The sequence below is a fragment of the Cervus elaphus genome, chromosome 12 (genome assembly GCF_910594005.1).
Source record: "Cervus elaphus chromosome 12, mCerEla1.1, whole genome shotgun sequence".
NCBI lineage: Eukaryota > Metazoa > Chordata > Mammalia > Artiodactyla > Cervidae > Cervus > Cervus elaphus.
Window position 1 is genome coordinate 40,465,022 of NC_057826.1, and position 26,508 is coordinate 40,491,529.

General features: G+C 38.1%; 1 protein-coding gene across 8 annotated transcripts in view; it reads left to right on the top strand.

Annotated features, from left to right (window-relative positions):
• Window positions 1–26,508, top strand: part of GALK2 (galactokinase 2) — a 141,068-nt gene that overhangs the window by 34,778 nt on the left and 79,782 nt on the right. For 6 of the 8 annotated variants that reach the window (XM_043920917.1, XM_043920919.1, XM_043920915.1 and 3 more), the window contains 2 exons: window positions 3,331–3,421; window positions 6,277–6,423. In XM_043920917.1, the coding sequence (XP_043776852.1) occupies window positions 3,331–3,421; window positions 6,277–6,423 (238 nt within the window). The remainder of the gene's footprint in view (window positions 1–3,330; window positions 3,422–6,276; window positions 6,424–26,508) is intronic. The other 2 variants (XM_043920921.1, XM_043920920.1) reach the window with 1 other exon arrangement.

Genomic DNA, 26,508 nt, shown 5'->3' on the forward strand with positions numbered 1-26,508 from the left:
CTGAAAGATGAACTCCCCAGGTCAGTATACGCTACTGGAGATCAGTGGAGAAATAACTCCAGAAAGAATGAAGAGACGGAGCCAAAGCAAAAACAACACCCAGTTGTGGATGTAACTGGTGATTGAAGTAAAATCCGATGCTGTAAAGAGCAATATTGCATAGGAACCTGGAATGTTAGGTCAATGAATCAAGGCAAATTGGAAGTGGTCAAACAGGAAAAGGCAAGAGTGAACATTGACATTTTACGAATCAGCAAACTAAAATGGACTGAAATGGGGGAATTTAACTCAGATAAGCATTATATCTACTACTGTGGGCAAGAATCCCTTTGAAGAAATGGAGGAGCCATCATAGTCAACAAAAGAGTCCGAAATGCAGAACTTGGATGCAATCTCAGAAACAGCAGAATGATCTCTGTTCATTTCCAAGGCAAACCATTCAATATCATAGTAATCCAAGTCTACGCTGCGACCCGTAATGCTGAAGAAGCTGAAGTTGAACGGTTCTATGAAGACCTACAAGAAAAAGACTTTCTAGAACTAACACCTAAAAAAGATGTCCTTTTCATTATAGAGGCTTGGAATGCAAAAGCTGCAAGTCAAGAGATACCTGGAGTAACAGGCAAATTTGACCTTGGAGTACAAAACGAAGCAGGGCAAAGCCAAACAGACTTTTGCCAAGAGAACACACTGGTCATAGCAAACACCATCTTACAGCAACACAAGAGAAGACTCTACACGTGGACATCACCAGATGGTCAACACTGAAATCAGATTGATTATATTCTTTGCCGCCAAAGATGGAGAAGCTCTATACAGTCAGCAAAAACAAGACTGGGAGCTGACTATGGCTCAGAACATGAACTTCTTTTTGCCAAATTCAGACTTAAATTGAAGAAAGTAAGGAAAACCACTAGACCATTCAGGTATGACCTGCTATGAATATTTGTGTACAAATCTATGTATGGACGCATGTTTTGTTTGGTAAATACCCAGGAGTGGACTGTCTGATTTATCTTAAGAATTTGCCTGTTTTTGAAAGTGGTTGTACAATTTTACATTCGCACACCAGTGCATTGGAGTTCCAGTTGCTCCACATGTTTACCAACATGTTTTTTAAAATGTTTTATCCACTTTCTTAAGTGTGTGGTTGCATCAAATTGTTGTTTTTAAGCTATGTTTCTAAGTCTGAAGGAATTAGATCGAGGATTTACTAGCCTTTTCTTTGATGTTTCTCATCTAACTTCCTACATCTGCACAAATTTCCTCCTCTACTAGTTTCCCTAGTATACCATCACCCTTGTCCTCCAGCCTCCTTCCTTGTTTTTTCTTTGTGGTGACTTCCAAGGCCTGCTTATCTTGGAACAGATCCCATTCAGTTTTGCTAACATAATCTTTTCTGCTTTCCAAATTCTGGGACCTCTTATTGACTATAGTCAATAAATTTTAATTCCTGTGAGTGATAGTAAAATGTTTGAGAGCTGGAGTCAGGCTGTTTGGGTCCCTGGAGAGTCACTAGATCTCTTTGAGCCTCCAGGAAAGCCTCTGCTTCATACTCTCATGTGTGCTAACTATAAAAATTGTTGTATGGTCAGGCCATTCAAAATGGCTATTCTCTTGCTCTCTGTACATCTCCTGCTGTACCAGTCCCTGCTTCACCGGTACCCTAATCACAGAGCTTAATTAGTGCTTAATCATGAGCTTGCCATGGATCCCAGCTGCTGGTTTCCCTGGTAATTGATGAGCCAACCTGACATCAATTCCCCCTATAAATGGTCGCCTCCTTCTTCCCTGGATAGGAAGATTACTGCCATGTCTTGCCTTTTGTCTGCCGTACACAGTGGGGCAGTGTGTTTTGCTGCAGACTTGTAAGATCCTCGATCCAATAAACCATTGCTATCTCTGTTGCTGTCTCTAGGCTCTTTCTTCGATCTCGAGCCCAGGCAGCTACAAGATTTGCAGGCCTATGGAGTGCCCAACAGGTGCCCTCTTGGCCTTGCATCCCACCCCATATCACATACCATCAGGTGACAGTGGTACTGTGAGTGTGATTTATGCTCATGCTGTCTTGGCTAGATTACAGAAGCTTAAAAGATAAGCCTTTCACATTTTACCTTTATATTCCCATGAATGCCTCGCACAGTTAAGTGGTCATCCCATATTTTTCTTAGGAGATAATATGTCATGTTATTAAGGTAATGCTTGGAAGGCACCTGCTGCAGTTGAGTGACTTAGTAGTTATTTAGTAAGCTATATATGAAGAGCATTCAGTCAATGTGGGAATGTTACTTATTTCCTCACTTTTGATTTGATCTCCACCCCTCTCCCACTTCACATATTTTATTCTTTGGCTAATTTAGAAGCCTATCTATTTTTCATTTTGAAATAACTTTGACTTTCAAGGAAGTCACAAAAATAGTATGAAGAATTCCCACATGTCAACTGATGTGTCCTCAGTGCATCATATCAAGGAGGCATGTGATGTTCCTTTAACTGTTGTTAATTTTGATCATTTGGCTAAGGAGTTGTCTGCCAGATTACCATAAAGTTACTATTTTTTTCCTTTTCAGTAAATATCTGGTAAAGAAATATTTCAAGTTTATGTAGATATATTGTTTCTCATCAAGTTTTTACTCAGTAACTTTAGCATGCATTGATGATTCCTTCCTGAAATGATTGTCATGGAGTTTGCCAAATAGTGACTTTTTGATTTTTATTATTTCTTCTCTTAGTCGGCATTTTGCTCTAAGGAAGTACTTTCTGTTCTCCTTCGTTTAGCTATTTATTCATTTGTTATTTTATATTCATATAGATTCATGGAATCTCATTTTATTCAATGAGTTATGATCCATTAGAATCATCATTTGCTTTGTTTATTCCTTCTTTTTCTTTAACTGTGCAGATGGTAAAATTGGATGGGTGGCAGACAGTGTGGGGAAAGAAGGCTTTGAGTACTTGTGTTCTAGTAAAAGGTATGCCAAACAGCAGGCACAAAGGACAAGCATTTATGTGGTTTATACCAACTTAATAAGGGCCATAGTGAAATACAGTGGTAGAGATTATGCTAAAATATATTCATTTCTCTCCCTTTTAGGAAGTAAAAAGGGCCAGTTGAAAGTAGTTTAGTTATTAAGGTCACTAAAACTTCTCTTAATTTTTAGCAGCTGGAGATGTTTGTTGTTTTTGGGTAGACTGTGGAGTACATATATGAGAAGCAAATGGAAAATAAAATGTCAGTGTCATTGTCCTGGCACAAGATGGCAGTAGTCAGCCATCCATTCTGTAGCACAAAGCCTCTAGACTTCAATTAACTGTTGTTTGCTTTTGCAGGGACTTCAGTACTAGTGCTAATAACATCCAGATTGACAAAACCAAGCCTCTGTGGCACAACTATTTCCTATGTGGATTTAAAGGAATTCAGGTAAATCAGTATAAAGCAGCTACTAGCAGTTGAGGTTAAATCAGTATAAAGCAGCTACTAGTAGTTGAGGTTATGATGTGTATTATATCAAGATTTATTTCATTTACTATATCATTTTTGTCACCTTTCAGTGTTGATGTTTCTGCTCTGTTTTGCTCATGAACGTATTTTAGGGGATAGAGTAGATATGATTGTTTCTGGGTGATGGTCATCGGGGGCTGTAGTGGCTGTTCATAAGTCAAGTGCATTTGATACTTTGTTCTAGTTTTCAAATCTTTGTTGAAATTTTCTTTTGAAAGATACATTCTAGTAGTATTATTTACATTTTGTTCTAGTGATGTATAAGTGTACACTGTAATAGAATTTAGAGCTGGACAGCCCTGGGTTTGAGTCTAGACTCTACCCAGCTGTGTTGATTTAACTCCTTAAGTCTCAGATTTGCTGTGTGTGAAATATGTTATTATTATCTCAACAAAGAGTTGTTGGAAGGATCACACAGTGCTTGACACATAGTAGGCATTCAATCAATACTAACTTAGTTTTGTTATTACTACTTCAGATGGGGTTTAAAAAAAGATGTAGTGATTTTAATAAGGAAAATAAGGATTTTCCTGGAAACACTGAATACTTACTTTGAATATCTCTAATGTCATGTATGAGAAGATGAAATATTCCTACTTTCTCTCCTAATTAAAAAACTATGAAGGAAGAAAGAAAATTGATTTGCTGAGTCAATCTGATTTGTTTGCTAAAATTCATGTTTTAGAGAGCTTGCATTCCTTACTGTCTGATGGTACTGTCTGAAACTTTGTCATGAGTAGCATAGGATTCAGTGGCATATCCATTACAGATATGCATCACATTTATTTCTCTTGTATAATCCTGTACCCTAATTATGGTGGTTCTGCATGTATCTTTCTTTCTCCCTGCTTCCCTTTCTTCCCCTGCCCCCATCTCTTCCTTCCTTTCTTTTTCCCAGACAGATGGTAACAACGTACAGGAAAAGATACTGGCAGGTTTTAAATCTTCAAATCATTTGGCTTGTCACAAGCATTAGTGGGAATTACAGTATTTGGAAACATTTGTTGGCAAATACAATTTCATCTTTCTTGTAGCAACATGCCTTCTGTGCCATATGGATAAAGTGACAAAAAGAACAAATGTGCCTTGTGTTACATTTGAGAATTTCAGGTCTTACAGCCTTCCATTTTGATTTGACAGCTTACGTGCAAAAGCAGGTCTGTGTAATGAATGTTTGGCAGAGAAGTAATTTAAATGTTAGCCTTTTAGAAACCTTCAAATTCAAATACTAGAAAGTTCCAGTGGATAATCTGTTTATATTAAATTGAACATGTTATCCTTATGGGATAGCACTATTTCTGAATTTGGCAAAACCCATTTGCATTTTGACTCTGTTGTACATTTTAATTTAAACATTGCGTGATAAGTTTGTAAGTATGATTCACATTCAAGACACCCTGTGGATCAGTTTATGGTTAAATATATAGTGTTCTCCAAGGATTTTTTAAAACAAGCTGTCTGATGTTCTGTGTGAAAGGGCATTGGCAGCAGCAATATTTCAGTTTATAATTTGTATTTCTGGAAAGGGAATTTTTAGATCATTTGAAATCAAGAAGAGAAGTACATCCAACTAAATCTCTTCTTTTGTGGTGGATGAGCTTTGCCAGTTTAGGGGAAAAAGAGATTAAAAAAAAGGAAAAAACGGTCTTTTATTTGCAGAGTTTTGTTGTTACTTTGGCTATTTTATCAAGTTTACTGAAGTTTCTCCCTAGAATAATATGTATGATGAAATGCATAATTATGTAATATAATAGTATTTTGTACTTTGGTCTTGAACCCTTTGAATAATCTGTAAACATGGTGGTACTTTTTCTTGAGAAGGAGGTGACCTTGAATTTATTTTTAATCCCAAACCACAAAGGATATGATATGATATCATCCTAAGTGTCCTCACCCTATATATCAATCTATGTATCTTAGAGCTTTCCATCTTGATTTCAGAGTCTGATTATCTTTTTGGACTTTCCTATTTTGCAGAAATAGAGTTTCCCTGCTTTAAGAGTCTGCATTCTCATTTGTGGCTGAATTCTAATTTGGCTGTCTTGAAAGCTACCATATGGTTAAATTGTATCTATAAACTTGGGTAAAAATCTGGATTTCCTCATATCGCTGACTTACATTAAATCATAGTGACAGTATGCTGGCCTGGGTTTCTGACTGCAGTGGGGAAGTTCTCAACAGAAATCAGAGACCTCAGTCCTACTTCCATTTCCCTATATGTAATCTTGGGAGAGTGTCTTACTCTTTTGGTGCCTAGGATTTTCCATAAATAAAATAGAAATGAGAAAGGTTAGAAGGTTCTCTGAAGAAAAGTATTACATAGAATACTGCGTAGAAACAAACCACTGCTTGGTGTTAGACTTTTACAATGACAGAGTGTTGGGATGTGCTATATAGAAATTTAACCTGCCTAACTAATAATTATGTATTTCATGTCTTGCTACGTGAATTATAATTGTTTAATATTTTTCCATATTTGTTTAAATCAATTCATATTCATGAAAAAGACCATTCAAAGCAATTTTAGGAAATGGATCAGTAGCTTTTTGTTCAACAAAGTAAAAATTAGTCTTCAAATTATAGTGCCCTGTGGCCAACAGCCATTAAATAAAATGTCATGTATGGACTCAACTAAATTGAATTGCACAAGTTGTTTCTATAAGTAGCATAATAAGTCCATTGTGAGGCTTTTGCTCTCTGAGGAATGAAAGAACTTTCTGCTGCTCCTTGAATCCAAGCAGAGTTACTAAGTGCTATTTTTCCTTCTATTCTAGGAACACTTTGGTCTCAGTGACCTGACTGGAATGAACTGCTTGGTAGATGGAAATATCCCACCGAGTTCTGGCCTCTCCAGCTCCAGTGCTTTGGTCTGTTGTGCTGGCTTGGTGACACTCACAGTGCTGGGCATGAACCTATCCAAGGTAACCAATTTGAAAGATTTAACCCGACCGAATCCTCTCTTTCTAAAGTATTAGTATCCAAATCTCAAAATTAGAATGCCTTTGTTTGATTGAAAAACTTTGTCTTACCTGAAAGGACTGCACACACAGGGCATGAGTTGTAACTTAGCAAGTTCTGCTTGTGATAAACTACAAGGTGGTTGATACCTTCCAAACAGTAAGCAAATATGTGAAGAGCTGTATCAAAATGCTCTTAGATTAAGTGGGGAGATTGAATGCATGGAGGTCTTTTTAAATCACCTTATCAACAAGTGAACTTCAGGGATGAAATTTTAGGCTTCATAATTAGGCCTGCTTATTTTCACCCAAAACCTTCTGTTAAATATTTGACAAGAATGGGTAAAAAGGGTGAAAACCAGGCAATAAAGGAACTGAATAACATATCTATTTATGCCAGAAGCTTAGTCACTAAAATAAACTTGAAAAAAATACTTCATTGCAAAGAGGAAATGCTTATTTAAAGAAGACATAAATTCTACAAGAGGTCAGAAAGCCTCAACTTTACAAGTTCACATAAATCTCTGATTTTTCAGTTCAGAGTAGGTATGCTCAGCTTTAATTAATGTTTTGGAGATCTGGTTCAAATAAAATATTGTCATAGGTTCTTTTTTTATCTCTTGTACGTGTACCACCACATTTACAGATGTCTAGGAATATAGACTGGGCATCAGGCAGATCAAGAGGAAGTCAGCTACATGTCTTTCTTCGATCTGCTTAAATGTTCAGTTCAAAAATTTTGTTTGTAGGGAGAAAGAGAAAAATGAAGAAGAAAGCAAAGGCTCAGACAGAATTCACTTTAACTGCCATTGTAACTATGCACTAATTAGTCCTTTGTAAGCAATTGCTTATTTGGAGGTAAGGGTAACTAATTTGTTTTTATTTGTTTCTTGAGAAGAGAGAAAATAAGGGAAAGAAAGTCCATGTGTAAAAGCTACTTCCACTGGTGCTATGTTTAATCTGGTGGTTTATTTGTTTATTCATTTATCATTCAACCACTACTTCCCTAGTGCCTACTTTGTGCCAGCTAATGTTCAAGGCATTGGTAATATAATAGGTATAGTTTTAACCTTCATATTAATAGTACTTATGATCTAAAAAAGGGAACAGAGACAAGTGAATAGGCAGCTATAACAGAGTTTGATAAGTGGATACATAGTGTGCTGTAGGAGCAGATCTAATCCAGATTTACAGAACAGTACATCTAAGAGAGTTTTGCTGAGAATACACTGGTCATATCAAACACCCTCTTCCAACAACACAAGAGAAGACTCTACACGTGGACATCACCAGATGGTCAATATCAAAATCAGATTGATTATATTCTTTGCAGCCAAAGATAGAGAAGCTCTATACAGTCAGCAAAAATAAGACTGGGAGCTGACTGTGGCTCAGATCATGAAATCCTAATTGCCAAATTCAGACTTGAAGAAAGTAAGGAAAGCCACTAGACCATTCAGGTATGACCTAAATCAAATCCCTTATGATTATACAGTGGAAGTGAGAAATAGGTTCAAGGGATTAGATCTGATAAACAGTGCCTGAAGAACTATGGACAGAGGTTCATGACACTGTACAGGAGACAGGGATCAAGACCATCCCCAAGAAAAAGAAATGCAAAAAAGCAAAATGGCTGTCTGAGGAGGCCTTACAAATAGCTGTGAAAAGAAAAGAAGGGAAAAGCAAAGGAGGAAAGGAAAGATATACCCATTTGAACGCAGAGTTCCAAAGAATAGCAAGGACAGATAAGAAAGCTTTCTTCAGTGATCAAGGCAAAGAAATAGAGGAAAAGAATAGAATGGGAAAGACTAGAGATCTCTTCAAGAAAATTAAGGATACCAAGGAAACATTTCATGCAAAGTGGGCACAATAAAGGACAGAAATGATATGGACCTAACAGAAGCAGAAGATATTAAGAGGTGGCAAGAATACACAGAAGAACTACACAAAAAAGATCTTCACAACCCAGATAATCAGGATGGTGTAATTACTCACCTAGAGCCAGACATCCTGGAATTCGAAGTCAAGTGGGCCTTAGGAAGCATCACTATGAGCAAAGCTAGTGGAGGTGATGGAATTCCATTGAGCTATTTCAAATCCTGAAAGATGATTCTGTGAAAGTGTTGCATTCAACATGCCAGCAAATTTGAAAAAAGCAGCAGTGGCCACAGGACTGGAAAAGGTCAGTTTTCATTCCAATCCCAAAGAAAGGCAGTGCCAAAGAATGCTCAAACTACTACACAATTTCACTCATCTCACATGCTAGTAAAGTAATGCTCAAAAATCTCCAAGCCAGGCTTCAACAGTACATGAACCATGAACTTGCAGATGTTCAAGCTGGATTTAGAAAAGGCAGAGGAACCAGAGCTCAAATTGCCAACATCTGTTGGATCATCGAAAAAGCAAGAGAGTTCCAGAAAAACGTCTGTTTCTTCTTTACTGACTATGCCAAAGTCTTGACTATGTGGATCACGACAAACTGTGGAAAATTCTGACAGAGATGGGAATACCAGACTACCTGACCTGCCTCTTGAGAAATCTGTATGCAGGTCAGGAAGCAACATTAGAACCGGACATGAAACAATAGACTGTTTGCAAATTGGGAAAGGAGTATGTCAAGGCTGTATATTGTCTCCCTGCTTATTTAACTTATATGAAGAGTACATCATGAGAAACGCTGGGCTGGAAGAAGCACAAGCTGGAATCAATTATGCTGGGAGAAATATTAATAACCTCAGATATGCAGATGACACTACCCTTATGGCAGAAAGCAAAGAAGAACTAAAGAGCCTCTTAATGAAAGTGAAAGAGGAGAGTGAAAAAGTAGGCTTAAAGCTCAACATTCAGAAAACTAAGATCATGGCATCCGGTCCCATCTCTTCATGGCAAATAGATGGGGAAACAGTGGAAACAGCGACAGCCTTTATTTTGGGGGGCTCTAAAATCACTGCAGATGGTGACTGCAGCCATGAAATTAAAAGACTCTTGCTCCTTGGAAGAAAAGTTATGACCAATCTAGACAGCATATTAAAAAGCAGAGACATTACTTTGCCAAGAAAGCTCCATCTAGTCAAAGCTACGGTTTTTCCAGTAGTCATGTATGGACTATAAAGAAAGTTGAGTGCCGAAGAATTGATGCTTTTGAACTGTGGTGTTGGAGAAGACTCTTGAGAGTCCCTTGGACTGCAAGGAGATCCAACCAGTCCATCTTAAAGGAAATCAGTCCTGAACATTCATTGGAAGGACTGATGCTGAAGCTGGAACTCCAACACTTTGGCTACCTGATGCGAAGAACTGACTCATTGGAAGTGACCCTGATGCTGGGAAAGATTGAAGGCGGGAGGAGAAGGGGACGACAGAGGATGAGATGGTTGTGTGGCCTCACCAACTCAATGGACATGAGTTTGAGTAAACTCTGGGAGTTTGTGATGGACAGGGAGGCCTGGCATGCTGCAGTCAGTGGAGCCACAAAGAGTCGGACACGACTGAGCGACTGAACTGAACTAAGTACATCTAAGCTGAGACAGAAGAATTGATAGATGTTAGTCAAGAAGTACTGATAGGCCAAAAAAGAACTACTGATAGCAGGATAACACTGATAACATTGGATAGTCATGTTTCAGGGGGAGGAAACATCATGTGAAGATGTCTAGAGTAAGAGTGATCATGGCTTGTTGGAGGAACTAAAAGAGGCTTAATTTAGCTGACACATAATAATTTGAAATACAGGGTAGGAGACCAGATGTTGGGCCTTGTAAACCATGTTGAGCAATTTGGGCTTTATTTGGATAGCAGTTTGTAAAACCATTGCAGACTTTAGGAAGAGGATAACTTGATTATATCTGTATTTTGAAAAGATCGCCCTGGGTCTATTATGAGATCTAGACTTGAGGATAACTGTCTTAGCAGTAGAGAGATGCCACTTCTGCGGAAGTGGCAGTGAGAATGGGGAGAGAATTAGATGATAGATTTAAGGTATATCTCTGACAGAATCAATAAGACTTGATTATTTATTGGATGTGGGACCCAGAGAGTCAAGGATTATACCCAGGTCTCTGGCTTGGTATGTTTCACTGAGATAAGGAATATAGATGAAAAGTTAGGTTTGAGGGGAAAGCAAAATGTTGAGTATGAGGAATTTGTGGGCACACTGATGGAGTTACCTAGTGTTTAGTTACAAACAGTATCTCTGAAACCCAGGAGGAATATTCAGACTTGACATGGTCTACTTGAGAGTCATTAGTATATAATTGATTTCTGAAGCCATAGGAGTGGAGGAGACCATCCAGTGGAGGAATGTAGGTAGAAAGATAAGGAAGACTAAGACAAAGTTCCAACAAGCATGAAGATTTGAGGGATGGACAGAGGGAGAGATGTCCACTTGAAGAGACTGAGGCGCAATCAGACATTTAGGAGGAAAAAGTAGAAAAGTCAGGTAACAGCAAATATAAGGAAAATAATATTTCATGAAAGAGTAGCAGTGGTGTCAAATGCTGAGAGGTTAGGTAAGACAAAGAAGTATCCATTGAATTTAGTATCAAAGAAGCTGAAGAAAACCTTGACAAGAGCAGCTTAAAATGGGAATGAATTGAAGGACCTATGAGAGGTGAGAAAGTAGAAAACTTCAGTGGATACAGAAAGTCTAGATATGCCTGGAAAAAGATAATCTGGTGTCTGTGGTTGGGACAGAGGTCAAGGAATTCATTCTTTTTAAAGGGAGGATTGGTAAAACTTATTTTTCATATTTTCCTGGCCTTCTGATAGTGGAATATCTAAGGGAAGAGAAGAACAGGAGATAAAAAGAAACTTTGTAGCTTTGGAATTAATTCTGGCTGTCTCTGTGTTTCAAAGTCAAAAAAAGCAAATGTACTGGGTATAAAAACAGATACATAGATCAATGGAACAGAATAGACAGTCCAGAAATAAACCCATGCATATTTGGTCAATTAGTTTACAACAGAGGAGCCAAGAAAACATAATGGGTAAGGGACAGTCTGTTTAGTAAATGGTGTTGGAAAAACTGGATGTCACATGCAAAAGAATGAAAGTGGACCTTTATCTTACACCATACTCCCAAAATAAATCAAAATACATTAAAGAGTTGAATGTAAGACCTAAAACCATAGAAGTAGTAGAATAAAACATAGGCAGTAAGCTCTTTGACATTGGTCTTGGTGATCATTTTTTGGATTTGACACTAAAAGCAAAGGCAACAAAAGCAAACAAAACAAAACAGAAACAAACAAAAACCAAAGGAATTATATCAAACTTTCTGCCAGCAAGGGAAACCATCAATGAAATGGAAAGACAAGCTACTAATAGGGAGAAAATATTTGCAAATCATATATCTGACAAGGGGTTAATATTAAAAAAAATATAAAGAACACATACAGCTAAATAGCAAAAACCCCCCCAAAACCCAAATAATCCAATTAAAAAATGAGCAGAGGATCTGAATAGCTTTCCCAAGAAGACATACAGTTGGCCAAAAAGCACAGGAAAGGATGCTCAACATCACTTATCATCAGAGAAATGAATATCAAAACTATAATGAGATACCATGTCTGTGAGAATGACTATGATAAAAAAGATGAGATAATAAGTGTTGGTGAGGATGTGAAGAAAACGGAATTCTTGCTCACTATTAGTGGGAATATAAGTTGGTGCAGCCACTATGAAAATAGTATGGAGACTCCTCAAAAAAATTAAAAATAGAATTGTCATATGATCCAGCAATTCCAATTCTGGGTATTTATTTGAAGAAAATGAAAGCACTGTCTCAGAAAGATATGTGCATTCCCATATACATAGCAGCCTTATTTACAATAGCCAAGAAAAGGAAACAGCCTATAACCATTGATGGATGAATGGGTAAAGATGATGTGGTGTGTGTATGTATATACACAATGGAATATTATTTAGCTATAAAATTTTGCCATTTGTGACAACATGGATGGACCTTGAGGGCATTATGCTAAAGTGAAATGTCAGACAGAGAAAGACAAATGTTGTATCAATGAGTTCATTTATATGTGGTGTCTTCCTTCATTGCTTAGTTGGTAAATCATCTGCCTGCAATGCAGCAGACACGGGTTCAATTCCTGGCTCGGGAAGATCCCCTGGAAAAGGAAATGACAACCCACTCCAGTATTCCTGCCTGGAGAATCCCATGGACAGAGGAGCCTGGCAGACATAGTCTATGGGATCACATGAGTTGAACATGACTTAGCAATAAACCACCACCACTAAAGAAAAATAAGTAAAAATAAAAAACCAAGTTCAAAAAATGGGCCAAAGAACTAAACAGACATTTCTCTAAAGAAGACATACAGATGGCTAACAAACACATGAAAAGATGCTCAGCATCACTCATTATCAGAGAAACGCAAATCAAAACCACAATGAGGTACCATTACATGCCAGTCAGGATGGCTGCTATCCAAAAGTCTACGAGCAATAAATGCTGGAGAGGGTGTGGAGAAAAGGGAACCCTCTTACACTGTTGGTGGGAATGCAAACTAGTACAGCCACTATGGAGAACAGTGTGGAGGTTTCTTAAAAAACTGGAAATAGAACTGCCACATGACCCAGCAATCCCACTTCTGGGCATACATGCCAAGGAAACCAGATCTGAAAGAGACACGTGCACCCCAATGTTCATCGCAGCACTGTTTATAATAGCCAGGACATGGAAGCAACCTAGATGCCCATCAGCAGACGAATGGATAAGGAAGCTGTGGTACATATACACCATGGAATATTACTCAGCCATTAAAAAGAATTCATTTGAATCAGTTCTAATGAGATGGATGAAACTGGAGCCCATTCTACAGAGTGAAGTAAGCCAGAAAGATAAAGAACATTACAACATACTAACACATATATATAGAATTTAGAAAGATGGTAATGATAATCCTATATGCAAAACAGAAAAAGAGACACAGATGTACAGAACAAACTTTTGGACTCTGTGGGAGAAGGCGAGGCTGGGATGTTCTGAGAGAACAGCATCGAAATGTATATTATCTATGGTGAAACAGATCACCAGCCCAGGTTGGATGCATGAGATAAGTGCTTGGGCCTGGTGCACTGGGAATACCCAGAGGAATCGGGTGGAGAGGGAGGTGGGAGGGGGATTGGGATGGGGAATACATGTAACTCCATGGCTGATTCATGTCAATGTATGACAAAACCCACTACAATATTGTAAAGTAATTAGCCTCCAACTAATAAAAATAAATGAAAAAAAAATCAAAACCAATTTCATAGATACAGAGACTGAATTAGTAGTTGCCAGAGGTGAGGGATGGGTGAAATGAGTGAAGGGAATCAAATGGTACAAATTTTCAGTTAAGTAAATATGTAATGGGGGTACAGCATGGTGACTATAGTTAATGGTGCTGTATTGCATATTTGAAAGTTTCTAAGAGAGTAAATCTTCAAAGTTCTCATCACAAGAAAAAAAATTGTGTAACCAGGTATAGTGATGGATGTTAAACTTGTGATGATTTCATTTCCTAATACATACAAATATTGAATCATTATATCTTAACCTAAAGCTAATATAAAAAGCAGAGACATTACTTTGCTGACAAAGGTCTGTCTAGTCAAAGCTATGGTTTTTCCAGTTGTCATGTATGGATGTGAGAGTTGGACTATAAAGAAAGCCGAGCACCAAAGAATTGATGCTTTTAAACTGTGGTGTTGGAGAAGACTCTTGAGAGTCCCTTGGACTGCAGGGAGATCCAACCAGTCAACCCTAAAGGAAATCAGTCCTGAATGTTCATTGAAAGAACTGATGCTGAAGCTGAAGCTCCAATACTTTGTCCACCTAATGCAAGGTACTGACTCATTGGAAAAGACCCTGATGCTGGGAAAGATTGAAGGCAAGAGGAGAAGGGGATGACAGAGGATGAGATGGTTGGATGGCATCACCAACTTGGTGGGCATGAGTTTGAGCAAGCTCCAGGAGTTGGTGATGGACAGGGAAGCCTGGTGTGCTGCATTCCATGGGGTCGCAGAGTCGGACACGACTGAGTGACTGAACTGAACTGAAAGCTAATATAATGTATGTAAATTGTACTAAATTTTTAAAAATTAAAAACAAAAACATATGTACTTTACCAGAACTATATGACTTCCTTGCCTAAAGGAAACAATATGTATGTCCTAACTTTTCATGTTAGTCTAAGTTATAGTGACAATGCTTATATTTTCTAGGGCCTGAGCATATTTGCTTGAAGAGTTTCTTTGCTATAGTAAGAAGAAATCTTGACTGAAAAGAAGCCCCAAATTTGCCCAAAGTCTATAGTTCAGTGCCAAGTATATACTTGACTCTTATAAAAATTATAGAACACAATAACTCAAGGGACTTTAGAGATGAGTTATTTCAAAATCTTTTTTTTTTTTTTTTGCTGATATATCAGTCAGTGTCTTCATAGGAAATGAGTGGCTCACTGGGTATAACTGCAGGGAGTTTAATAAAGAGATTATTTGCAGAGGCCTGGGGAGGGTCAAGGGAGGCAACTAGGAAGGGTTTCCCTGTGAAACCTGAAGCCATTATACTTCAGGAGCTGTGGCTATAGAGTAATGTTGCCAGAAATGCAGGGAGGCAGGGAAAGAGTGAAAGGGCTGGGAATAGATGTGAGCTGGGATGGGCTAGGGAAGTTATTCACAGAAATCAGTTTCCTGGTGGTACAGAGAAGTGTGAGAATAGAGGGACAGGAAGGCAAGCAGAGAATGGTCAGCCTATCGAATGAGAAAAAGCCCATGAGACACTGGCAACTAATGCCCTTTCAATTAATAAACAATCTCGTCCAAGTTATATGTAAATTCAGTACCCTGTTCAATTGCAGACAACACTTACTGCAAATGGGATATGATAGATATGTATAGAACTTGTTAATTTACTAATAAACTAAATGTTACATGTATGAAACCAGTAAAATAAGATGGTTAATAACCCAGAAAGTCTGGAAGACAAATTATGAATCAAAGACAGAAGAGTATGGTGTGGTAAAAGATCTGTGAAATTGAAAAGGCTATAGACTTCTAGTTTCAAGATGACAGAATGAACACATGTGCTGTGTTCAGTTGCTCAGTCATGTCCAATTCTTTGTGACCCTATGCACTATAGACCACCAGACTCCTCTGTCCCTGGGGATTCTCCAGGCCAGAATACTGGAGTGGGTAGCTGTTCCCTTCTCCAGAAGATCTTCCCAACCCAGGGATTGAACCCAGGTCTCCCACATTGCAGGAGGATTCTGAGCCACCAGGGAAGCCCGAATAAACACATACCTACTCTCTTTCTTTACCCCTCATTCATATTCTTTTCTCAAAAAATCATCTTCAAATAGGGAAAGCAGGAAAAGACGGCATAAGCTCTATCTTTGATAAATCAAGGAGACATATGAATAAACAACCCTAAACCACAAGATACAAAGATGGAAAGTGGGTGTAAGGATGGTGCATGACTTAGCAGAGTAGTAGAAAGGTCAAAGCCAAGTGCCTGTGGAGAGTGGTGCAGATGGAAAGCAAGCTGACTCACAGCTCTCTGGAAAGGCTTAGGAATGAGAGGCACTGGGTATCACAAGAAGCAGGGTGACACGGTAGGTGGAAATTTATTTGAAAGTCTTTATGAAGAGCAGCTAGACCCTCAGAGCCCACTCTTACCTGGCTTAATAAGGAAGCCATTTCCCCTTACCTTTGTAGGAGTCTCTGGAGAAACAAAGATTATCTGGACTTGGGGACATTGAGCACTGAGAAAGGGTGGACCAGAATAGAATTGAAAACTAGGAGATTAAAGGACATTCTGCCTCTGAACAGTACAACTCCCTTTCTCTGATCAGCTTTAGCATACTGGCAGCCTTACCACTCCACATCCCAGCAGGGATATTAGAAGATCCTTCTCAGTGGAAACAAAACCATGATGAACCATCCTAGAGAAAGACCCATAAATACTGACATTTGGTGGCCCCCTTCCACCAAAATTCTCCAGCTACACTATGACCATATTACAAAACCATTTACAAAGCTTCTAGTCAGCTTTTTAGTGACTCACTCTTAAGGATGATAGGCTGTCAAAAGATAATAGGTCTTTGGAAGAAGGCCTTCAACATGAAGTAAACAGAGAAAAAAAGAACTCAGAGGAAACAGAAGACAATCCCGAGAGCAGAAAATTCCCTCAACATCATCCTGTTGTCCTCAGAGAGTAAAATGTTGAAAAAAAGAATAGAATGTTACTTTTTAAAAAGGAGCAAACAGTAAGAAAGAGCTTTTTTTTTTTTCATTTATTTTTATTAGTTGGAGGCTAATTACTTTACAATATTGCAGTGGCTCCTGCCATACACCGACACGAATCAGCCATGGACCCACATGTGTTCCCCATCCCGATCCCCCCTCCCACTTCCCTCTCCATCCCATCCCTCTGGGTCTTCCCAGTGCACCAGCCCTGAACACTCGTCTCATGCATCCAACCTGGGCTGGTGATCTGTTTCACCCTTGATAGTATACTTGTTTCAGTGCTGTTCTCTCAGAACATCCCACCCTTGCCTTCTCCCACAGAGTCCCAAAGTCTGTTCTGTACATCTGTGTCTCTTTTTCTGTTTTGCATATAGGATTATCGTTAGCATCTTTTTAAATTCCACGGAAAGAGCTTTTGGATATTAAAAATATGATAGCTGAAAAAAAAAGTTTAGTGTGAAGGTTGGAAGAATTCTGATAAAGTAGGAAAAAAGGGATGGACAATAAACGAGAGAAAAATAAGAAAACTTATAGATCAAGCCTGGAAATACAGTATCCAACCAGTAAGAAGAAACAGAATAAACAATCATTAGAAAATTATCATTATTATTATTGTTATTATTATTTTGGCCTTGCTGTATGTCTTGACCAGGTATTGAACCTGGGCCACTGAAGAGAAAGCATCAAGTCCTAACTACTGGACTGCCAGGGCATTCCCAGAAAATTATTATTTTTAAAATAACATTTCTCCAAAATGAAAATATGTATTTTCAAGTTGAAAGGTGCTCATAGGATATTCACCATAATAAATGAAAACAAAACAAAACAAATTGTTCCTCAGTTTAAAAAAAAAAGCTTTTCTTTCCATTTAAAAAATGAAAGGAAACCAACCAAAGTATATTGTCTGGGAATTTTGAAACTTGAATATTAGTAGAAAACACTCAAAACTGATTGAGAGAGAAAGGATAGAAAAAAGATCATAATCAAAGGAATAGGAATGAAAATATTAAAAATAGCTTTGGGAGATGGAAGGCAACAAAGTAATGTCTTCAAAATATGAATGAATTTTAGCTTAGGATAAATGAACTGATCAAGTAAAAAGATAGAATAAAACACTCTCAAACATGCAAATTCTAAAAGTCTACAACATGTAATCAACCAAAACTCAGGAGTAAACCAAGAAAGAAGTTGACATGGGAACTTGGAGATGGGAAATCTAATACAGGAGAGAGGAGTTGGATATTTATAGAACATCAGTGATGGGAAATCCCAGCATAACATCTACAACACCCAGAAGCTTAGAAAACACTCAGTACAGATTAGAACCTGATGAGAGAAGAAAAAATGGAATTGATAAATCTTATCAGGAAAATAAAGAATTGATAAATCTGACATATTTGACTGTGCTGCAAAATGAATTGAGAGTGATTTTTGCAGAGTTTTTATTGGTTATGGGAAGGCTTACTAGATGTGCAAATTAAACTAAGCAAATGAGGAAACTCAGCAATTATTAAATATAGGGAAAAATTGTCCCAGAAGGGAAATCAATTATTTTTCATTATTTGGCTCATAAATGAACAATAGTCTCAATAATTAATATACCAAATACAGATTTAACCAAACTTTTTTGGCATAAATTTATTGAGAAAGATTGGGGGAAAGGTAGGTGTAAGACAGCTAAAATTCTCATTTATCATAAGAAGGCAGTGGATGAAATTAATATGGAATATCTAGGAAATAGCATTTTACTCAGATGATCTGATACTTTAAAGCAAGAGCTAGTTGAAAGTGTTTGACTCTGGGCACACTGTACTGAGGATGATAATGAGATGGTGAGAGCTAGGGACTGCTTTTGTTGTTGTAAGCCTTTTAGCTCCTTTGATTATATGCATATATTTCCTTGGTAGAAATGAAGAAAAGGAGAAGAAAGGTGAATGAAATGAAAGGTAACTAGAAGACATGAGAAGAGATTCAATGAGTCAAAGTTAGAGACTGAGAACAGATGAGCTGCTAGACTGTAACCAAATCAGAAAGGCCTGGGGAGAGGCTTGTTGGTGGGTTTTGGGTGAATCCAAGAACAAGCAGGCATCTTTTGCTTAATTGCAGGAATCTATTAAGAAAATCAGATGTTCTGCACAAAATCATTAAGTGGAGGCCTATTTCTTATTGTTTTAAATAGGAAAAACTACAACGTGTTGCTCTTCAACTTAGAATCTCTAATTTCCTACACTGTTACAAAAACACAGTAAAAAATCCCACTAAATAAGTAACTTAGAAATACAATGAAAAATACTTAGAACAGTTGCCTTTCTTTTTTTAAAAAATAATTTTATTTATTTATGGCTGTGCTGGGTCTTCATTGCTGCTTGGGCTTTTCTCTAGATGTGGCGAACAGGGCCTACTCTCCAGTTGCGGTACTCTGGCTTCTCATTATGGTGGCTTCTCTTGTCATGGAGCACAGGCTCTAGGCCACGTAGGCTTCCGTAGTTGAGGCACCTGGGCTCAATAGTTGCAACTCATGCACTTCAAAGCACAGGCTCAGTAATTGTAGCACACAGGCTTAGTTGCTCTGCACCATGTGGGATCTTCCCAGATCAAAGATTGAACCTGTGTCTCCTGCATTGGCAGGCAGATTCTTTACTACTGAGCTACCAGAACAATTAATAGGGTTGGTAACAAGCAGTAACTTTACATAGTAGTGCACTGAGTCTTCTCTGTGGATGCCTGGTGTCCCAGTGTTACAGACACTATTTCTTTACCAGTGTGGTTATATGGTCAGGCCGCTCACGATGTGGCTGTTCTCTTGCTCTCTGTACAACCTCTACTATTACAGACCCTGTTTTACTTGTATCCTCTGCAAATAACTGACCTTCCTATCTATGCCCCAGGCACCAGCTGGTGATTGTTCTTATCAAAGGGGTGGTGAAGGCCATGCCTTTCTACTGGTTTCCCTGGTAACTAATGAGCTCACCTGACATCAATTCCCCTGTAACTTGTCATCTCCCCACCCTGGGAGCTAAGACTCCTACCCGCCAACAGTGATATGCGGTGGGGTGTTGCTCCAGGACTCTGCTTCAGACATGTAAACTTCCCCATCCATTAAACCATAGATGTCACTGTTGCTGACTTGGGGCTCTTTCTTTGGTCTTGAAATTGGGCAAACACGGGCCTTGTAGGCCTGTGGGGTGCAGGCCAATAGTATTTAGGTTTCGGGATGTAAGCGTATTTTTTTCTTAAATAAACAAGCACCTTTTAAAAAGTATTGTACTGGGAGATATATACAGTCTATGAAGTTTAAGTATCAAAAACCAAGAAATGTTCTATCAGGAAAATGTTAGTTGGGGAGGCATTCTGTAAGGTAGGCCCCTGCTTTGCTCGCTCAGGATTTAGGTTGCTGTAGACTTGGGTCTAGTTTCTGTGTGTTCTTGGAGCTGTCCTTGGAGGCCAAGAAGAAAGGACTAAATTCCTCTTATGGACCTTAGAGACAGCTGGCTGGCTTGCAAAACAGGTTGCAATTCTAAAGACCAGCTTTGGCTAGTAAGGTGTGTTTGATTGGCATCTACCTTGCAAATTCTTTCCTCTGCTAGGGTCCTGAAAGCAACTGTTCAGTGACATTTATTGAACACTTGCTATGTGCCAGGTATTGTTCTAGGTACCAAAGGTGAATAAAATCAGTGAAGCCTCTGCTTTCATGACACTTAAATGCTGGTGATTGTGGTGTTGGTGGGAGATAATGAACAGCTATACACGTGAATATGTAAGATAATATCAGCTAGAGTTAGAAAGAAAAATAGGCAGTAGAAAGGGGTAGCAACTGTTTTAGATAGGGAGTTAGAAGTCTCCTTTAAGGAGGAGACATCTGAAGTGAGACCTGAGGGAGTGAGCAGAGAGAGGAGGCAGAAGGCACACAAATGCCAGAGACCTAAGGTGAAAGGCTGCTGGTCACATTCCAGGAACAGTAGAAGCCTGTGTGGATGGGGTGTGGTGAGTAGGGGAGAGGGCAGAGTGGTGGAAGGAGAGTTAAGAGTGGTGGCCAGAGGCCACATGGTCAAAGTCTTGTTTGAAATTCATTCCAAGCCAAACAAAGCCTTTGGAGGGCTCTGAGCTGAGGACCTCGAAATTAAAAGACGCTTACTCCTTGGAAGGAAAGTTATGACCAACCTGATAGTGTATTAAAAAGCAGAGACATTACTTTGCCAACAAAGGTCCGTCTAGTCAAGGCTATGGTTTTTCCAGTGGTCATGTATGGATGTGAGAGTTGGACCATAAAGAAAGCTGAGAATCAAAGAATTGATGCTTTTGAACTGTGGTGTTGGAGAAGACTCTTGAGAGTCTCTTGAACTGCAAGGAGATCCAGCCAGTCCATCCTAAAGAAGATCAGTCCTGGGTGTTCATTGGAAGGACTGATGCTGAAGCTGAAACTCCAATACTTTGGCCACCTCATGCAAAGAGTTGACTCATTGGAAAAGACCCTGATGCTGGGAGGGATTGGGGGCAGGAGGAGAAGGGGATGACAGAGGATGAGATGGCTGGATGGCATCACCGATTCAATGAACATGAGTTTGAGTAAATTCCGGGAGTTCGTGATGGACAGGGAGGCCTGGTGTGCTGCGATTCATGGGGTCACAAAGAGTCGGACACGACTGAGCAACTGAACTGAACTGAACTGAGCTGAGGATAGCAAGATAGGATTTATACTGAGTTCTTTCAGCTGGGAGCACTAGACTATAGCTTATGCTGGCAAGAGAGGAAACAATTTTTTAAAAAAGAAAAAGAAAAGGAACAGTCACTGCCCTTATAGACTTGAGTGCACGTGGAATACCATACTAACAGAAGTCTTAATAATTGAGCATCTATCTCATCCAAGGTGGTGGTGGTGTCCCTAAGTTGTGTCCGACTCTTGTGACTCCATGGACTATAGCCTGCCAGGCTCCTTTGTCCATGGGATTCTCCAGGCACGAATACTGAAGTGGGTTGACATTTCCTTCTCCAGGGGATCTTCCCGACCCAGGAATTGAACCCGGGTCTCCTGCATTGCAGGCAGATTCTTTACTGACTGAGCTATGAGGGAAGCCCCATCCAAGGGGTGAAGTATTTTATATGTAAATGGAAAATAAGTTTGTAAGAATGGCTGCTTGGTAAAGTTGGATGAAGAAGATTTTAAGTAAGCAGTGAGGTCTAAACCATTTTGAAGGCACAGAAAGCTGTGTCTTGACACAAAGCCCTGGGAGGGGCCCAAAGGCATTTCAGGCAGAGAGAGCCCGTAAGTGCATTATAACAGTTCTCTGAGCCAGACTTGTAAATATGTGTCAGCTGAGGCCGAGAAAGTCTTATGCAGCTTCATGAAATTCCTTTTAAAAACTTACTTGACTACAGGGATGTTTCTAGTTGCTTAAGTCCCTGAACAGATTTAGTTAACTTAATTTCAGTGGCAAATTAATTGTGTAGACATGGGTTGATACTCTTCAGAGGAGTGTTTTTGAATTTTGAAATCCATACTGTGTATAAGAGACCTTTGAGGTTCAGAAGCAAAGTAACCAGTGTGTCCAAAGTTCTGTGCCATATATGTCCAAGTTTTTATTTTTCTGAGTTTTTAAGAGCTGTTTCCTTGAGAAAGTTTAAAGATAATTTTTCTTTGCATGTAACTACATTTAAGTTAAATATTTCTTGGCCTTTAGAACGAGACCTTGTATTTAAAAAGTAAAGGCATGGTCTACATTACAAAATGAAAAGAATCTCACTATTATACAAAGGTTTAAACTACGATTTAAATGTTTTAATAGTAATTTGCTACACAGTATAAGAAAAATCAGAAAACAATTTGCACTGTCACTAATTATTATGTTTAGAAGTCCATACAAAGACATTGTTTCATTTTGCTTAGAATAACAAAAACCTCATCCATATAATGGTTAAGGAAAATAGTAGTTTAAAACATTCCAGCCAGATGTTAACTGCTAATGAACTGCAGCAGCCTGGCCTCAGAAAAAATGATAAATCCAGAGTACAATCTTTGAAAAGAATCTCTCAATTAAGGGTTGAACCTGGACTAAAGCCATGTGCTCACTGGTACAAAAACCAGGAGGGCTTAGTAGGAGCATTGGATGGCCTGTGTTTAAAAAATGTTTGAAAATTTAAGCTACTGTTGTTACTATGTGAATATAAAACTGTTCATATTGTATTATCAATAAGAAAGAACCAGGTTTCTTTCAGTTATGTGGGATAGTGTTTGTGTCTTTGATTATAGTCTTTTTTAGGAGTAGGATTGGAAATGGAACCTTTTATTTAATGATTTTGAGTGATTTGGATTCACTTGGATGATATGACTAAGCTATTTGCCGATTAGAAGCCTTGCTTCACGGAGGTTGTTTAGGTCACCTCTGCTTTTTTTTTTTTTTCCATTTCCTTTCTTAGGCTAAATGCATGTTTACTATTAGCATAAACGAAGGCAAACAAGACTAATTAGGGAGCAACAGTTTGGAGGAATAAGGGTGACTGTTTCCAAGTGGTTTCAAATGAAACCACCGTTGCTGAAAATTCATAGCCATGCCTGGTTGTGCCTTGAACTTTTGTTGCAATTCTTAGATTCTTTTCATTATTAGGTCACCATGTTTTGATGTCTCCAAACTTTGACTTGCACACAGCAATAATATAAACATTATTCAGTATTTAAAGAATTAACTGGACCAATGTAGGTGATATTAATACACCACATATGTTCATAGCCCTTACCTTCTCCCTTTATGGTATACAGAGAAAAGATAAAAGATAAAAATACAATGGTAAATAATCCTACCAAATTCAGAGGGGTTTGTCATCTAATATTTCCATTCATTTATGTTTAATAGAGATGATTGTAGCCAATTGATCAAGACTTAACCTTGTGCGGAGCCCCAGATTAGTATTTGATACAGTAAACGGAACAATGGAAGGCTCTCTATAGCTTCTCCCCCTTTGTAACCAATTTGGTCTATAACTTGTATGAAAGCCCCTTCCCACCCCCCCACCCCCGCCCCCATGCCTCAACTTCTGTTTCTAAAATGAGGGTAAGAGCAGCTGTTCCTTTAAATTCACAGGGCTGAATGTTAGATTAGCCAAATACATCAGTTCTCTGACCTTCCTGTTAGGAGTTTTTGGAAAAGTTTAGGGCAAGTGTTTAGCAAGAAAGTAGGTAGGGTAGGAAAATAAATTAGTAATCAGGGAAGAGTCTGTGACTGCATGAGATTGTAACTGTATTGGTAGCCATGAGAACAGTAAGGAGACAGCTGTATTTGTAGACACGAACTTTATCTATTTATTACAGATAAACTGTAAAGTGACGCAAGGGAAAAGGTTAACTGATGAAGACTATTTAAGATACATTCTGGACACCGAGATTTGGAGATTACTACTGAAAAATATGGACTTAAAGTTGTACTAGGATTTATGTGAGAGTAAAAGATACCCCCTTTTTATAATCAAGTACCTAGGTGTTTTATACACATCATCTCTAACCTCATGGTAACTTTGTAAAACAGGTTTATTATTATTATCATTTCAGTTTTGCAGAGGAAAGTATTGAGGCTCAGTGAATTTATATAATATGATCAAAGACAAATTGCTTATGAATGGAGTTACCTGGATTCCAGCTCAGATGGATTTGATTCACAGTATGTAGATGCATTTTCCACACTGCCTTGCTGTTGCCTGTGGTGCGATGTACTCAGTATTGCAGATATAGGGAGCACACTGGAGATGGGTCCAGCCTCAGCATTCTGTGATCTTTCTGATATCCTAAAATACGAAATGAATGGAAATGAATGATAATTTTTCATGTTTATGCCTAATAATTTGAGTTGAATGTTTTTTCATGGGTTGGCAGATTTTATACCCTTTGGCAAGATAATGATTGTTTTCTCTAGTTCCGTTCATTCAAAGCAAAGGGTTGGATGCTTAGGAAACAGAAAGCTCTAGGTATAGTCCTTAGGTTTAATTCATTTACAGTTTAGTTGTGGGTATTGGGTTAACCTAAAAATAGGAACATCACACAAAAGTAGCATATACAAATTCTTCCAAAGAATATGAAAAGAGAGAATATTTCCCAACTTCTTATACAAGGCCAGAGATCAAAGTAAATGTGCTTCCTTGATACCAAATCTGACATGGACATTACAAGAAAAGGGAAGTACAGGTTAATCTTCCTCATGAACTTAGATGCAGACAATTCTTAACAAAACTATTAGTAAATTTAATTCAGTAAAAATAGGATGATAAATAGGGTATAGGATAATATATCATGGCCAAGTTGAGTTTATTCCAAGAATTTCAAGTTTCATTTATCAAAAGAAATCAATGTAATTTACCATATTGACAGAATAAAATGTAGTAATCTTGATACAGGAAAGCATTTGATAAAATTTAACATTTTAATCATGACTAAATGACTGTAAATGACTCTAAATGACTATAAATGACTCTCTCTAAATTAGAAAATAGAATTCAATATGGTGGCTACCTTTTGGGAATTAGGGAAAGAAATGATTAGGTAGGGATGTAAAGGGTCTAGAGTTTTGGCAATACTTCTTTCTTGACCTTGATGGTGGTTCCAAGGGCATTCTATTTGTGACAGATTATTGATCTTTATGCTTTATATACTTTTCTCTCTGTGTCTTTTTAAAAAAAGTAAGGCTTCCTTCAATCCTAGAACCAACCACTGTTAAAGATTTTTTGTGTGAGTCCTCTAGAAATACTCTGTTCACTGTAATATATGCATATGTTTCCCCTTTTGCTGATTTACATAGGAACATTTTATGTGTGTAAATACAGGAATATATATATATATATATACACACACACACACACACACATGTGTACATATACATAGATCACTTAAAATATAAATTGAGAATTTTTCTCTCAAATATAAATTGAGAATTGTTCTATATTAACACACATAAAGAATCTTTTAAATGTAGATTCTTTTTAATTGCTTTCTTGTTTAATATTATGTCATACCATAATTTGTTTGGTCTTATAATTAGATACAGTTTAATACTTAATATTATTTTTCAGGGTTTCCTAGGTGGCACTCGTGGTAAAGAATTCACCTGCCAAGAACTTACCATAATTTATTTAACCAGACATCTATTATGGAAATTTAGGTTGTTTCTAGCTTTCCACTATTATAAAAAAGGCTCTGATGAATATTCATGAAGATTTTTTTCACACTTGATCAATTCTTTCCTTATGATTGGATTAAAGGCATTTTCATTTTAGTAATAAATAGACTTTATTTTTTAGAGCCGTTTTGGCTTCACAGCAAAATTGACCAGAAAGTACAGAGATTTTCCGTATACCCCTTGCCTCCACACATGCATAGTCTTCCTTATTATCAACATTCTCCACCAGAGGGTACATTAGTTACAAGTGATGAACCTATATTGACATATTACAGTCACCATTTATGTTACGTTTAGCTCTTGAGGTTGTACCCTGTATGGGTTTGGACAAGTTTATGTAATGACACATATCCACCATTGTACAGAATAGTTTCACAGCCCTAAAAATCCTCTATGTTCTGCTTGTTCTTCCTTCTCTCCTCCCTACCCCTGGTGACAGTTGACCGTTTTACCGTCTCCATAGTTTGATCTTTTCCAGAATGTCATGCAGTTGGAGTCATACAGTATGTAACTTTTTGATTGGCTTCTTCCACTTGGTAATATGCATTTAAATTTCCTCCATGTCTTTTCGTATCTTGATAACTCATTTCCATTTAGTGGTAAGTGATATTCCATTGTATGTTTACCCATTTACCTACTGAAGGATATC